At 45.3% G+C, this 17,192-nt stretch overlaps 1 protein-coding gene across 4 annotated transcripts in view; it reads right to left on the bottom strand.

The window, feature by feature from the left end:
- The window catches only part of LOC147029241 (polycystin-1-like protein 1), a 176,891-nt gene that overhangs the window by 148,391 nt on the left and 11,308 nt on the right, over nt 1–17,192 (bottom strand). For all 4 annotated transcript variants that reach the window (XM_085876418.1, XM_085876417.1, XM_085876414.1 and 1 more), the window contains 2 exons: nt 3,389–3,502; nt 2,921–3,072 (listed from right to left, as the gene is read on the bottom strand). In XM_085876418.1, coding sequence (XP_085732544.1) covers nt 2,921–3,072; nt 3,389–3,502 — 266 coding nt within the window. The remainder of the gene's footprint in view (nt 1–2,920; nt 3,073–3,388; nt 3,503–17,192) is intronic.

Below are 17,192 nucleotides of genomic sequence, written 5' to 3'. Positions count from 1 at the left end.
ACTACAGACCAATCAGCCTTCTCCCAATCACCAGCAAGGTTCTGGAATCCATCATCGCTTCAGACATTAAATCCTTCCTCTTCTCTAATGGCTTGATTTCCGATCATCAATTTGGTTTCAGACCAGGTCACTCTTCCCTGGATATGCTGCTTCTGCTCTCCCAACAATGGATGGCGGTCCTCAATGCCGGACATGAAATCAGAACCACATCCCGAGACGTATCGAGTGCTTTTGATACAGTCTTGGACACCAAAGGAAGAGAGTTTGGTGAGCAGGGCATGGAGCCAGACCATCTCCACTCATGGCTCACAGATTTATTCTCCTGTCGCAGTCAACGTGTGGCCCGATATGGAGTTCTCTCATCCCTTCTTCCTTTCAAGGCTGGAGTTCCTCAAGGCAGTGTTCTAGGCCCTGTTCTTTTTCTGTTTTTCATCAATGATCTCTCTGGAAAATCCTCTGTATCTCTTTGCTGAATACTCCACCCTCTGCCATACCATCTGTCATCCCTCAGACCGGCAAGCAGCAGCTTCTTCGCTCACTGTAAATCTGGGTAAAATCACAAACTGGTCCAACATGTGGAACATGTCTTTCAATCCTGACAAATCTCACACTCTCACTGTCTCTCCAAAAAGACCGTCTGGAAACCCCCCCCCCTCCACCCTCCATATACTTTCTCAACAATCCTGTGGAAGAAGTCCCTTCAGTCAAGCTTCTGGGTCTCACTGTTTGCCATGATCTTTCCTGGGAAAGCCATATTTCCATTCCTTGCCTTCCTTCCCAAAAGTTCCCTGTCGTGTGAGGTCCTGAAAGTCCCTGTGGTGTCCATCTTGTTTACCCCGTGTTCCCCCACCCCTTCCCCAGATCTCCTAATGTTTCCGTTCTCCTCTGTTTTGTCCTTCCCTTTCCTTTCCTGCTCCCCCTTGCTGTGCGTTGTATGTTCGCTCTCATACAAGCCTCGACAATGCATGCAAAAAAAAGAAAGAAAAAAAAAAGACAAGTGGGACAGTAATTAGTAGCCAGAGAACACTCACAGACTCCCTTAAAAGCAGGGACAACAGAAGCCACTTTCCATGATGAGGGAAATACTGAATCGGCCAAGAACATTTTATAGCTTGGTAAGAATTGGTGCAAGTTCAAGGCAACATCTTTGCAATATCACCACAGAAATCCCATCAGGGCCAGTCGCTTTTGAAGCATCCAAAGATGAATAATTCTGGCAACACTCTTAGGAGTGACAAGGGGGACAGAAATAACCTTATCTGTGGGAGATGGAAAAACAGAAAGGGAATGTCTGTCATCGTTAAGTGAGGAATTAGAGGCAAATTGCTCTGAAAAAATAATGGCCTTATCCAAAGGAGTGGTAAAGAACCTCAGGACCCTGCAAGAGAGGTGGTATGGAGGACTGGTTGCAGTTAAGAACACAGTTGGCAATCCGCCAGAAGTCTCTGGAGCAAAGCAAATGAGTTATAATAGAGCCAGCAACAGATACAGCAACATTTGGTGAGGTGTCGCTCTTCCTCTCCCTCCTCCCCCCCTCCCCTCCCTGCTATCCCTCCCCCCTCCCCCTTAACATCCCTGTCTGCAAAGCAACGGGTTGTATTTGCTAGTTAATAATAATTGGTGATTTGAAATTTAAACCAACTTCAAATTTCCCTCAAGCGAGTATTAAACAATGCTTGCAATTGTTAGGAATGGGGTTATACATTGAATAAAGGTCTCAGTTGGGCCATAAGGGTGTCGGTGGGAATATCGCGTGCCACACTTGAAACCACGGCCAGGAGAAATCACATACGAGGCCCCAATCTCGAAGTTATAAACAATCCATGTGCAGTTCACATATAACCTGATAGCTGGAAAAATCTGATCAGCAATGGGGATTCATTATTCATGCGTAAAGACTCATTTGAGTACCTTTATGAACTGAACATCATTGCGGCCGAGCAAGCGGCCTACCGAGAGGCCCAGCAAGTCAAGATAGCTCAGATCTGTTCGTCAATGGGGGACACGATAAGCATAGAATGCCTTAATGTCTGGTCTCCTCCAAATTTCTTTCAGTTTATCATTAAACAACATGAGCAACTGTTTAAAAAGGTAATCATACATTGGACGTAATTGACTGAATACTGTAGTTTGTTGCTCGAATATTTTTTTAGCAGCGTCTCGCGTAGCGAACGCTGCTCTAAGAGAGCTCCGCATTGTTGTTCTCCTTCTTCTTCTTCTTCTTCTTCTTCTTCTTCTTCTGAAGACAAAGCCTTTAGGACTCGGCTCTTTTATATACAGGATCCGGATCTCCTTAAATACTAAACACCTCTACACATCCTCGCATTGAGGGTGCCTTTTGAGAGCGTCTATCATGAACTTTTAAATATATTCGGACATTTGCTTTTAAGTTTCGAAAAGTTCACGTTACTATTTCAAGATTATTCCATTTAATGTGTTGTAATTTCGTAAATACACTATTTTCTCGTCATGAACAGGAGCCTCTATGACGGGTCTCGCTATTGGCTCCATCGAGGCACGTGACGAAATATCGGAAGTTGTTGTTATTGCCTTTAGGACGTGGCTCTTAGACACATTTGTCCTTGTTTACTTCCGGTAGGTGTGCCTCCTGGAAGGCCACGACAAGCTATTTATACACCTTAACAAGGAGTTAGTCCAAGGCAGAACACCACCTTGGGAAGGGGGACTAATGAAGTTGCTAAAACCTTCGTTGTGTGACCTTTACTCCCCCTGTCAAGTTTGCTTGAGATTAGATAAGCACCAACCAAATACATCACAGAGAGACAGACATCAAATTGTGTATTTTAGTACACCATAAAGTTTTTATCACAACTGTTAATATGTCATCATTTTGTAAACTACCATGTATATAGAGTTTGATATCATCAACCTTAGTCTCATTCATCTCGTAACATCTCACCTGAACAGAACGGAGACAGGGAAGGGGTGATTTTCTGGCCGACTGAATTTCAAGGTCACCTGTAGAGCCTGACTCTTCAGGTGTTGGCTGATACCACCGACGTTCAACTCATGGATATTTACGACTTTCCGACAAAGGGTGTAGTGCCTTCCCTGTAAAAGCACAAAGACCATGTTGTGCCACAAATCTTTTTTGTCCAAGACCTTAATTTGCCATGAAACAGCAGGACTCATACCTCGAATCCTGGGTTTCGATGGCCTCTTCAAGAAATTTATTTCGTTGACTCACATCAAAGTTTTGGAAACCACAAGTAAAACAAATAAGCTTTGTAACTGTTTCTTGGTAAGATACGTATTCACTTAACAGTACTCTTTGCTCTCAATTAAAAGACAGTTGGATAAAAAAAATTAAATTGTTTGTCTTTCCACAAGGTTATATAAAAGCTCGATTTCTTTTTTTACTTCTAACCTGACTCATTTGTCTCGGTAACTCGATTATGATGTGCTCAGGAAGCTGCAAAATCCGAACTTTACGAGATCCAGAACAACTGTACAAAGCCAGGTGACATATCGATCCCACAACCTGCACAACAAAAAGATACACAAGGAAGCAAACTCAGCACAGCAGATAAGGAATTCGTCTTGCCTATCCCATGCAACAAAAGTGCTCATCATAGTATCATTTGAGAAATGGGTTTTTTTGTGCTTGGCTGTTTGTTTTGTGTGTTTGTTACCGTCGCCGAAGGAGAGGATATTGCATTTGCCTCCGTTTGTTACTTGGCGCAAAAAAAAAAATTGGCAAAGATATTGATCGCCTCCATTTGTTTGTTTGTTACTTGCAAAATCGAAGATTTTTCAAATATGTTGGTCAGTCGATTTTGTTATTCTACATGTCTGTCTGTCACCTGCAGGTCACAATTATAAACCGATCTTCACGAAACTTCATCACATGGTAAAGTTTGTCAGAAGGAAGAAGCCTATTGTTTTTGAGGTCAAAAGGTCAACAACTAGGTCGGTATTTCTAAAATCCTCAATTTTCATCCGATTGACTTGAAATTTGAAGGGGATTTATATTTCAGGTTATTGAATTCAACCACCAATTATTTTTGAGGTCAAATTTGTTTGATGGATTTTGCAAGTATCGTGCTCTGCACGACGTCGTCTTCTTGTTTGTTAGTCTGTCTGCTCACCTCCAGCCCAAACCGCTCAACTGAAGCTTCTGATATTTTCAGAGATTATGATCACCGACCCTGCGATGGTCCCGCATTGAAGTTTCATAAAATTTAAATCGACCAAAAGGCCAATTTGAGCCAAATCTTCTAAAATCCTTAAATTTCATCCGATTGACTTGAAATTTGAACAGAATTTCCACATCAGGTCAATGAATTCAACCACCTATTTTTTGAGATTAACATAGGTCAAAAGGTCAACATAGGCCATAAGGTCAACACATCATTGGCCAAATTTTTAAATAGTTTCTAAAATTGTCAATTTTCATCCGATTGACTTGAAATTTGAAGACCATTTGCATATCAGCTTACTGAATTCAAACACCCATTATTTTTGAGGTCGACCTCGGTCAAAAGGTCAACATAGGCCAGATTTCGAAAATTTTCAATTTTCATCCGAGCGACTTGAAATTTAAACAGGATTTTCATATCAGCTCACTGAATACAGCCAGCAAATAATTTTTAGGTCAGCACATGCCAAAAGGTCAACATCTTAGGATCACTTTCTAAAATTCTCAATTTGCACACGATTGACTTGAAATATGAACAGGATTTGCATATCAGGTCAATGAATTCAACCACCTATTGTTTGAGGTTAACATAGGTAAAAATATCAACATAGGCCATAAGGTCAACACAACAAAGGCCAATTTTTTGAATTATTTCTAAAATTGTCAATTTTCATCCGATTCACATGAAATTTGAAAACTATTTGCATCGCAGCTCACTGAATACAGCCACCAATTTTTTTTTAGGTCAGCACATGCCAAAAGGTCAACATCTTAGGATCACTTTCTAAAATCCTCAATTTGCATGCAATTGACTTGAAATTTGAACAGGATTTGCATATCAGATCAATGAATTCAAGCACCAATTAATTTTAAGGTCAAAAGGTCAACACAGGCCTAATTTCTGAAATAGATAGTGCCAAAAACTATATACAGTACCAGTCAAAAGTTTGGACATACCTACTCATTCAAGGGCTTTTCTTTATTTTTACTTTTTCTACATTGTAGAATAATAGTGAAGACATCAAAACTATGAAATAACACATGTGGAATTATGGAGTAACCAAAAAAGTGTTAAACAAATCAAAATACATTTTATATTTTAGATTCTTCAAAGTGGTCACCCTTCGCCTTGATGACAGCTTTGCACACTCTTGGCATTCTCTCAACCAGCTTCATGAGGTAGTCACCTGGAATGCTTTTCCATTAACAAGTGTGCCTTAAGAGTTAATTTGTGTAATTTCTTTCCTTCTTAATGCATTTGAGCCAATCAGTTGTGTTGTAACAAGGTAGGGTTGGGAAACAGTAAATAGCCCTATTTGGTAAAAGACCATCATTTTGTCTGTCCTGTAGTAGTCCATATTATGGCAAGAACTCAACTAAGCAAAGAGAAATGACAGTCCATCATTACTTTGACAGGAAGGTCAGTCAATCTGGAAAATTTCAAGAACTTTGAAAGTTTCTTCAAGTGCAGTCGCAAAAACCATCAATCACTATGAGTAAACTGGCTCTCATGAGGACTGCCACAGGAAAGGATGATCCAGAGTTACCTCCACTGCAGAGGATGTGGGAGAAAATAATTATATTAATGTACTCTCAATTATAATTGTTGCTGGTGTTTTATAAATTTAATTTTTATGCTACAAGTCAAATTGGATGTCAGTTATGCTTTCCTCTACCCAAGAGTCTTTTGACCTAAATGTTGATAAAAGGAATGCCTTGCTATGGAACAAAGTGACCTGGTTGATAACACCAACTTTTGCCATGATTACATCATTCGCTTTTCACCTAGGAGACACGTATTGCAGTTGGAGTTCTTTTGCCGAATGCTTATCAGCCCCCTCCACTCTCACAAAAACATATAAATTCCAGGAAATGTAATCTTGGTTTAGTGCAAATCATTGTGGATGTATACCATCTCAGTGGGTTGTACTCCTTGGTACCAAGTTAAAATAAAATTATCTGATGTAATGTAGTTTTCGTTGTGGACAGTGAATTAATTGTGGCTTTCATTTGAGTAACAGGATTTACCTCGAGTCGGTTAAAACGTAAACTACAAAATTCTACGACAAGGATAAGTTATTAGAGTTACCAGCCTCAGAAATCACCAATTCACTGCACCTCAGATTGCAGCTCAAGTAAATGCTTCACAGAGTTTAAGTAACAGACACATCTCAACATCAACTGTTCAAGTGGAGACTGTGTGAACCAGGCCTTCATGGTCAAATTGCTGCAAATAAATCACTACTGAAGGAGACCAAAAAGAAGAAGAGACTTGCTTGGGCCAAGAATCACGAGCAATGGACATGAGACCAGTGAAAATCTGTCCTTTGATCCGATGAGTCCAAATTTGAGATTTTTAGTTCCAATCGCCATGTCTTTGTGAAATGCAGAGAAGGTGAACGTATGATCTCTGCATGTGTGGTTCCCACCGGGAAGCATGGAGAAGGTGGTGTGATGGTGTGGGGGTGCTTTGCTGGTGACACTGTCAGCGATTTATTGAGAATTCAAGGCACATTTAACCAACATGACTGCCACAGCATTCTGCAGTGATACGCCATCCCAACTGGTTTGCGCTTAGTGGGACCATTTGTTTTTCAACAGGACAATGACCGAAAACACAATTCCAGGCTGTGTAAGGGCTATTTGACCAAGAAGAAGAGTGATGGAGCGCTGCATCAGATGACTTGGCCTCCACAATCACCCGACCTTAACCCAATTAAGATGCTTTGGTTTGAGTTGGACCACAGAGTGAGAGAAAGCCAGCCAACAAGCGCTCAGTATATGTGGGAACTCCTTCAAAACTGTTGGAAAAGCATTCCAGGTGACGACCTCAAAAACCTGGTTGAGAGAATGTCAAGAGTGTGCAAAGCTGTCATCAAGGTGAAGGGTGGCAACTTTGAAGAATCAAAAATATAAAATGTATTTTGATTTGTTTATCATTTTATTGGTTCCTAAATAATTCCATGTGTGTTATTTCATAGTTTTGATGTCTTCACTATTATTCTACAATATAGAAAATAATAAAAATAAAGAAAAACTCTTGAATGAGTAGATGTGTCCAAGCTTTTGACTGGTTATATATATATATATATATATATATATATATATATATATATATATATATATATATATATATATATATATATATATATATATATATATATATATATATATATATATATATATATATATATATATACATAGTGTTACGGATTCAGAATCCGATCCGACGGATGCATACAAACATCCAGGTCCTCAGACAGTTATTTCCATAAATGTATGTCTTAGATTGACCTATCCCCATGTCTGGTGGGATTCTAAAGGTGATGCGTTGAGATGGGGTAAAGAATAGATTCCCTCTTATGGAAAGCTCGTTTTTCTCTTTACGACAGACATATTCATGCACGTGAGATAGCCGTTAGCCCAACAGAGGCTCACGCACCTCTTCACAGATGTTGACACCTGCCATTTTACATTGAAGTTTGACACCCCGTTCAGCAGCTCAATGGATGCTCACTGGCTCTTTTTCGTATCGGGCTGAACATTGAGGTGACAATTATTGTTGACGTTTTATGAGCGCTTCTCATTTTCGCTCAGTAATTCCGGCAAATGGCTGCTTTCTGCTGTTCATCCATCACCACAGGCATGGCGTCGTGGGCCAGGAATAATCGCTGGACGGGTGGGTTGTCACGGGCAACGATGTGCGAAAGGGCGGGGCAGATTTGGCTGGAGTCTGCTGAAGGCTCTGCTCAGACGGGCCGCCTTCAAAAGTGGACGAGAGGTCCGGTTTTTTTAGTCAGTCAGTTGGCGACGGCTTTGACAGTTTTGCGACAGTCAGTCAGCTTGGCAACGGCTGTTTTCGTTGATTTCCAGTCAGACGCTTGCTGAGTTGGCGACAGTTGGTGACGGCCTTGCCGCCTTACAGTTTCTCACAGCGCCTCAGCTTCTCACAGCTCCCAACAGCTGTCCGTCGGTTGTGGCGCCTGGTGGCGCCTGACGGTGGGTGACGCTCGGACCGTTGATGCTGGTTCTGCTCGAGACCTGCTCTTGGCGTACCTAATTCTTGGGGATGACGTCGATTGGTGTTCAAGCCTGTTTACAAGTGGGTGCACAGCAAGGCTGGGCGCTGGCAACGGACAAGGCATGCTCACACATTTCAGGACGTTTTATTTGATGTACGACGACTTCTATTTGGTGAGCGAGACTAGATTTCTCTCCCCCCCATCCCCCGAATGATCTGCTGGGTACACTTGTCTCGTGTTTAATTGTCAAGTAAGGCATAGTGATAAGCATCTGCTCTTTGTCTCTTTTTCTCTCAGTGGCTGATTGATTAATTATTATTTATTTCCTTACAATTATTTTGATTCATTTTTATATATTTATTTTCTTATTAATAAATTGCTTTGTTGACATTCCAACCTCTCCGTGCTTGTCCTTTCCTTCTGGACATTGATCCAGCATTGTCCAAACCTAGCTAGACTGGAAGGTAATTACCACACCAGCGGTTAAATGTTCGGCTGCCCTAATTTAGGTCTGATAAAGATAAGATTGGTGCTTTGCCGAGGGCGCGGTCCCCATTCAGGTAACCATGTGACCTCTCGTTAAATGGCAAAATTAGACGGTGGACACTGGAACTCGTGGTTCACTGATTGGCGTTCATGGTTCTAAAGCAACCCACCGTATCATGAAGTTAATTGTGAGCGGGGGGCCCCAGGTCTGGCTCTTCCGAGGACAAACGGGGATTAAACCCCCTCATAATTCACTTGGTACCCATGGCAGGAACAATATCATTATATTGTGGATGAGTTTGACAAAACAAGGTGGATGTGTTGGATAGGTGACAAGAACAAGCGCATTGGATTTTCGTTCGGATCCAGCCCATCAGTGGAATACAAAATGTGAACTGTTCCACCTGGCAGAGGTATGCGCTCCACCTAGTGCCATTCTACTTTGTGCTATTTTGCCAAGTGTCACTCTGATTGATTTTTTTATTTGCTTGTTTGTCAGTCTGTTTGTTTGTTTGTCTGCACAGAACTTTCATGTTTTTCTCCGCAACTGCTTGTCTTATTGAGACGAAATTTTCACGACAAATACAACTACTCATGAACAATGTTTTAATGATAATTATGATGTCATAGGTTAGGCTGTGCAGCAGCCATGTTGGAAACAATGGAAAAAAATTGGACCTCTATTTCTTAACCTGCACCAAGGAAAAAATTGAAACTTGGCACGTGGAAAGTACTCATCATGAGGAATGAGATTTTTACCTCTGCCACCAAAGGTGAAGGAGGTTTTGTTTTCACCTGTCTGTCTGTTTGTTTACAGGATATCTCAAAAAGTTGTGGATGGATCCAAATGAAATTTCGTGGACAGGTTCGGTGTGTGATAAGAAGAAACTGATTAGATTTTGGTGAATATCCGGATCCGGATCTGGATCCAACTACGAGAATCAAGTGATTCTTCACCATTGAGAGAGGGCCAAAAACGCTATACAACACGATATCTCAAAAAGTTGTGGATGTATTCGGATGGAACTTGGTGGACACGTTGGGTGTGTGACGTGGAAGAAATGATACAATTCTGGTGAAGATCCGAATCCGGATCTGGATACAATAATTATTTAATTATCCTGTCCTGTTAAATATCCAGTTAATTTTAATCTCTGCAATCCGGTCTCCGAACCTCAGAGTGCTGCAATACCGATGTCCAAACGCTTGAGCTCAGATGATAACAGAGACAGGTGATCATCCTCTCTTAGGGATAGGACATTCCAGGCACCCACCCGAAGGGACCGCCTCAGGTTAACCCAAGGAGACCGCCGTCTGGTGGACGACACCTCAGCACCACTCCGACACACTCTCCCTCAATCTTACCCCCTGGGAATCAATCTCTCCTCTAGGAATGTTACCCCGTGGTTTCCCTCCTATCCTCAAAGATTGGGGGTCCCGAAGGCTTTGCCCCAATCCCATCATCCGGTGAGCTGCCTTGCGAAGGGAAGCTGCACAGGAGGAGTGGGTTTTCAGAGTGGGTTTTTCAGACTCCCACGGAGTGGGTTTTCAGATTTCTTTAAGTTTTTGTGTTTTGTTGAATGAAGGGTTTTACGGTGGCCGGAGTGCAAATCCTGCCACCAACCTCTTAATAAGAAGTAACCCAACTGCAGGAGGACGTCTGCAGACACAGTTGGGCACTAGATATGGATGGCCGTTGGCTCACAAGGAGCTCCTCCGCCCTTTGATAGGTTTTGTTTTTAATCCTGCTGGGTGTCCATATCCAAACACCCTCCTCACCAGGAAACTTGGTGAGGGAGGCGGTTTATTCGCCGACAACCCGACCATGGAACAGGTTAGTACAGGTTTACATGATACCTGTAGCAAGTCACAGATCTAATCTGGCCTGACCTGACATCATTCCCCGGCTTTCCTTATTTGTAATATAATCAATCGAAAGAGCTGTTTGTCTCAATCAAGTGATTCCTGTGATTCATGCTTCTAATTATTATCAAAATTTTGAGATCAAACTGAAAACTCAATGACTCCGATGTTGTAATTCAATGAAAGCTTAATGTTGCAGCTGCATCTTTCACAGAATAACATGGCACAACTACAAGTGAAATGGTGCCCAATCACAGCATGCTATTTGAATGGAGAAGGGATGGTTCGACAAGAATGCCTCGTACATGAATTTTTTGTGGTTGTTCAAATGAATGAACTCAGAGAAATGGTCCAAAATCTCATCCATCCTCAAAAGACAAGGGAATGTTCCAAATGTGACAAAGATGAGGTGAAACGGTGTGAATAAAGACAACCTGTATCAAGCAATCGAGCTGTGGTTGGAAGCAACCACTTCACAACTGATTTTCCGCATATAAACCCTCTTGAGAATGCACTGCGACAATTTCAGCAACAATGAAAGTAATTACAATCGTTATATGCACGAAACAGGTGGAATCCACAGTAGGTCAGCTGTGGTGTCATCTGATTGTCATTGTTGGAGGTCCACATCTTCATGCGAGTCCCACATTCCTCTCAAAGAGCACCTTGGCACTCCTGGTTAATGAGCGGGTGGGGGCTTGCCTCATGGATGATGTAAATGATTCACTTATTATGCACGTTGTAGGTGATGACCTGTGTGGCAAATGCCCTTTTATGGACAGCTCCGGTGTTCTAGTCCTCAATAGTATGTGACTTGACGCCGTAACTTTACAGCCATCTAGTGCATAAAATGTGCATTATTTCCAATGGATGTGTGTATGCAATTGAAACACGCCATCAATGTGTACAATTTCCTCGTATCATGACCTTTAGTCCAGATGTTAAAAGTTATTGTGTCCCGAAATTATATTTCATTGCTTGAAGGGGAGAATGGGAAGGTCTGGATGTGGGGCGATAAGGAGGGAATCTTCATGGATTCGGGACGATATGGTGAAGGTGTGGAGCTGCATCAGCTGCGTCGACGAGAGGGAATTTTGTTTCAGGTTGGGTGAAGAATATTCACAAGAATGTGACGATGTCATCAAGTTCATCCACCTATCCGGAAATGGAAGACAAATGTACTATTTCCAGAGCCATTTTGGGAAATGGTCTCGAATGCAAGAGGGAACAAGATCTGGTACATCTTCCCAGCAGGAAGGATGGAACAGCTCTCCCAGCAAAAGTTAGCAGCCAAAAATTTGTTGTGTGAATGTTTTCTGTTTGAAGGTTTGTCTGGTGTCCTGGCACATTCAAAAAACAATAATAATAATAATAAAAATAAAATAAAACTTGACTGTGGACTCCATGATGCATCCATGGATCTGTGACCATCTTTGCCCTGAAGACTATGGGTGCTTGGAATCTGAAACCAAGGTTGAGGTCATACTTGAGGTGAATTTTAGCACAGAAGATGATTGATATGCAGTACAAAAGTTTCTCCAGTAATTTTTAGTCGAGTTGCATGGGTAGACAAAGCTCACCCAAAGTGGCTGCGGATTCCCCTCCACTCTCACCTCATGTTTCTTTGTGTGTTGTACCATCCTTCCAACAGTGACAACACAGACCAACATTTAATCACTCATCCAAACTCTCTCTTCCTCACGATGTGGTGACTTCAGTTGGCACCACACTAATTGGCTGGGTGTTGGTACCTCTCTCACCAGCCATCGCACTTCTGCAAAGGACTTCTGTGACTCCATGGCCAACAACAATTTGTTGTGTGACCAACAAATCGTCCTCTGCCCCAAATGGCTCATCTGATCATGTGCTTGTGAAAGTCAACATCTTTCTGGCCATTCTCAGAGAACAGCCTCAGCGAATCTGCAAGTTCACCCTGTGGTGGAGTCTGCGGGCCTATGTGGAAGGGCCTGGTGATGATGCATGGTGGGCGTGATGATGAGAGGGGTGGCCGTGGGGTCGGCAAGGGATATGAGGTGTGCACGCCACCTGAGGCATCGTAGTAATGCTGGAGTCGGCCGGCTCGTGAGTGTACCGCGTACGGAATAAAGGGGAGTCGCGGGCACAGTACGCCCGCGCTCGCACTCGTGCAACACAGCCCGGCTCGACTGTTCCTCCGCTTCGTGTCTGCCTGCTAAGCATCTCCCATTTCAGTACAGTACAGTTGGCGAACGAGGATCGGCGTGTGTAATGGCGGTTCCAAGCTACGGAGCCAAGTGTCTCACGGAACATGGCGGAAGGTCGCGGCACGGCACACGGACGTGTACCCGTGTTCGGGGGAGATGAGTTCGAGTTGTTTTCTGAACAGTTGGGTTGCTACTTTCGGGCAAATGATGTAGAGGATGAAGAGAAACGCAAGGCGATCTTGCTCGCCTCGCTATCAACGGAGCACTACCGGCTGCTGAGTGATTTGGTGGCTCCAAATAGACCCAGTGATGATATGCTATCCTTTCAGGACATCGTGACGAAAATGAAGACCCACTTGGCGCCGGAGAAGTCGTTACATCTCGCGCGGTTCCAGTTCGATCATCTCGCTAAGGGTGGCGAGGAGCGCGTTGCGGACTTCGTGGCACGAGTGAAGCATTCGGCTGTGCCTTGCAAATTCACGGTAGAGGAGCGTCCAACAAGGCTCAGAGATCGTTTTATTTCTGGTCTGCGAGACGCAAAGATGGTAGCGGCTATCCTGCGATTAACCGACATCACATTCGACTCGGCGGTCGTGACTGCTTCGTCTGTCGAGCAGACGCTCACGGATGTCCGTGCCATTGCTGGCCAGGACGCAATGAGTAGCTCCAGCTGGAGTATGGCGGCTAATCCCGAAGTCAATGCGGTAATCGCACAAGTGCCGCGAGTCACGCAGCCCGGAGTCCGAGCGGTGGCTCAAGTGCCGCAGGTCGCACACGCGCCTGGCGGTGCGGGACGAGGGGCACCGCAGCACAGTCGCACCGGGAGCGAAGGGGCACCGCAGCACAGTCGCACCGGGAGCGAGGGGGCACCGCAGCACGGTCGCGCCTGGAGCGAGGAGGAACCGCAGCACGGTCGCACCTGGAGCGAAGGGACTTTCCGCGGCTGCTGGGGGTGTGGGGGTCCGCACCTGCGACAAATGTGCCCGTATAAGAACACCGTGTGTTTGCATTGTCACAAGGTGGGACATTTGAAGCGTGTGTGTCAGATGGCAGGGGCCTCCGTTGGGGTCTTGGATGACGAGGTGCGAGAGGACCCCAGTGACCTGGAGATCGGCCTGCAACCGGGGCCTGACAATGCCGGCGAGCCAGAGCGGGAGATGCAACCACGGTTGAGTCTGTTTTCCGTTGGTTCGGAGATGACGACGCCTTTCACGGTTGAGGTCGAAGTGAATGGCCAACCTACTGTGTTTTGCGTGGATACCGGGGCTGCAGTGTCGGTCATGGATGAGCGGGCGGCTCGTGGTCTTCGCGGTATTCGCCTGGTCAAGACGGCCTTGTCGTTATACACGTACACCGGTGAGGCGATTGCACCGCTTGCGAGGGCCGACGTCTCAGTGCGCTACCGAGATCGACGCGCCCGGCTCTCGGTGTTCGTTGTACGAGGGGAGGGGCCCCCCCTGTTGGGTCGAGACTGGCTTGCGCACCTCGGACTGGGTCTCCGGTTCGTACCTCCAGATGTGCCAGTACTCTCTTCGAGGCCTTCATCGAGTGCCGAGGGCGAGGCTCTGGTGGGCGGCGAGAGCCGTATCAGCTCTCGCGATGAGTTCCCGCGCTGTGGCAGGGTTCGTGAGGCAATGCGCGTCGGTGTGATGCAGGCAGCTTCGACAGGTGACGATGGGCCTGTGGCGTTGGAGGGAGTCGCGAGTCACAACATCGAGTCGACAACCAAGGAGCGGACTCGTGATGCGGGTTGTGGGTTGTTGTTCATGGCATATGTGTTTTTCCTTGCTCTATTGATGCAGTTTAACGTTGTTGAAATAAATGCCAGCAGTTCTCGTGTAAAAGTGGATGTGGCGGAGATCATTAAATGGGAGTTGGATTATGATCAATGTGATGTAGGGGCTTCAGGGGCGGTGGTGGCAAATGAAAAGGTTGAGTTGGCCGTCCACTGTCCCGGGCCGCAGGTAATTGCTTTGTCATGTGCTGGGATTTTATCAAAAAAGCGCGCTGTACGGAAAAATGAATTTGCGATGCTTCGAATATTATTCGTAATGATTTATAACGAGCCTATGATTGCAGTGTGGTTTAAGTGGAGTTGCTCCCGTCTAGCGGCCGTGGGGGTCTCGGAGATCGACTCGGAACCAAGTCTGGTGCCGTGGTCGGCGTTACCCCCACCTCTGATTGCGAGCGCAACTCGCTGTGTTCGCTCAAGGCCGTTGGGACGGGCGTTGGCGTCTCGACTGATGGTGGTGCGTGAGTTGTTTTGGCGCATTAAATGCATGCAGCCAGCGGCGCTATTCAGTGCCCCCGGCCAAGGTCTAAGGCTGGCGCCACGGCTTCCAGATAGCGGGCTGCCGGCCTCGGGGTGTTTATCTTCGTCGGGTCTGCCTGGGGGGAGGGGGCCGGAGGCGTTTGATGGGGCCGGGGGAGGTTGGCTCGAGAGGTCGTTACGACCTTGGCAAGGGTCATGTCAGCATGGGCCGCCTGGGGACGTTTTTGCTGCATAATGCTGCTGTGATTCTCATTTTGCTGCTTCATATCGGTAACGCGGTCAGACCTGACCTTTGCTGCTCCACTCGCTCGCATCGACACATTATATGATGTGGTGTGCTATTATACTTTGTTATTTTCATTTTATTTCCATGATTATTATACGAAGTCCTTCGTGTTCTGCATGCTTCTTATAATGATAATCAGTTAATAATCATAGTTTTAGGGGGGAGGCGTGTGGTGGAGTCTGCGGGCCTATGGGGAAGGGCCTGGTGATGATGCATGGTGGGCGTGATGATGAGAGGGGTGGCCGTGGGGTCGGCAAGGGATATGAGGTGTGCACGCCACCTGAGGCGTCGTAGTAATGCTGGAGTCGGCTGGCTCGTGAGTGTACCGCGTACGGAATAAAGGGGAGCCGCGAGCACAGTACGCCCGCGCTCGCACTCGTGCAACACAGCCCGGCTCGACTGTTCCTCCGCTTCGTGTCTGCCTGCTAAGCATCTCCCATTTCAGTACAGTACACACCCAAGCAAACTGGCAGGGACTACAAGCAACCACCACACTTCAGGATTGGTCTCCTAAATGTACCACCCCAATATCAATTCCGTCTGGGAATTCTTCCACAGAATACTGCTCTCTCTTATGCACAGATAAATGCCATCTCATCTTCAGTTAGCTTACCCATCCTCCCGCTCTTGGTACTCTGATTCCTGTGGTGATGCAGTTGCTTTAAACCAACTTGTATTATCCTCCTGGAAGGCAAATCCAACCGAAGGCGATCTCAGAACATTCCTCAAATTCTGCAACAAGTGTGTGTCCACCCTCAATAGAGCCAGAAAACAACTGTCCATTCTCAAGAATCAACTTTCAAACTTGTCTCCTTCCTTTAAACCAGGTGGTGCCTTGTTAAGTCTGTCTCTGATGTATGCTCCCCTTCCATCCCTTCCCTCACTTCAAATGGAACCACAGCTGACTCTACTCATGAGAAAGCCGAATACCTCAATTCTGTGTTTTCCTCAAAATCTTGTGTCCCTCATCTCCCTCATCTCTCTCTGTACCCGCCCTTCTCAGTTATACCCAGCTGCTCCTGAATTCTGTCTTTTGCACCGAAGAGGAAGGAGAAGTTTCCGGCAACCCTCGACTCTGACTCTGCAACTGGATTGGACGGCATCAGCTCATGTGTCCTAAAAACCTGCTCTTGCTCTTCCTCTCTCTGCCATTTCACCCTGTCATTTACCATAGGTCATCTTTCATCTGCTTGGAAATCAGAAAAGATCACAGCATTCCAGAAAAAAGGTGCAAAACTAGATTCCCTTAACTGCAGACAAATCAGCTTACTTCCAATCTTCAGCAAGTTGATGGAATCCATCAACACAATTGATATGAAATCATTCCTTTTCTTCAACAACCTTATCTCAGATCATCAAATCGGATTCAGACCAGGTCACTCCACTTTGGACATGCTGCTTCGACTCTCACAACAATGGATTGAGGCACTCAATATCGGTCATGAGATCAGGGCCGTCTCTCTGGACATACCTCGAGCTTTTGATACAGTCTGGCATGCTGTCCTGCTCTTCAAACTGTCTTCCGATGGAGTCCAAGGCCAACTCCACTGGTGGATTACTGACTTCCTCCACTCTCATAGCCAACATGTGGCTCTCAATGCAACCCTTTGTTGTGGTACTCCAGCCTTGACATGGAAAGGATAATACAGTGTTCTGGTCCCAGTCATATTTGTGATCTTCATAATAAATGATCTCACTCTGACTCTGCAAAAATCCTCTTTATCTATTTGCTGATGACTCCACTCTCTGCCATGACATCCGTCATCCTTCTGACAGACGGCGGTCTATCCAAGTGAACCTGAAGAGGTTAACCTGAGGAGACTGCCGTCTGGTAGAAAACACCTCAGCACCACCCCGACACACAAAACCACAACCCGGCCCAGTAGGGTTGCCCCATGGTTTTCAGCTGGACAAAGGACAT

The sequence above is a fragment of the Eptatretus burgeri genome, chromosome 4 (genome assembly GCF_056783735.1).
Source record: "Eptatretus burgeri isolate ZD-2024b chromosome 4, Ebu_testis_v1, whole genome shotgun sequence".
In the NCBI taxonomy this organism is placed as follows: Eukaryota; Metazoa; Chordata; class Myxini; order Myxiniformes; family Myxinidae; genus Eptatretus; species Eptatretus burgeri.
The sequence above is the reverse complement of the archived record's forward strand: the minus strand, read 5'-3'. Positions and strand labels throughout refer to the sequence as shown.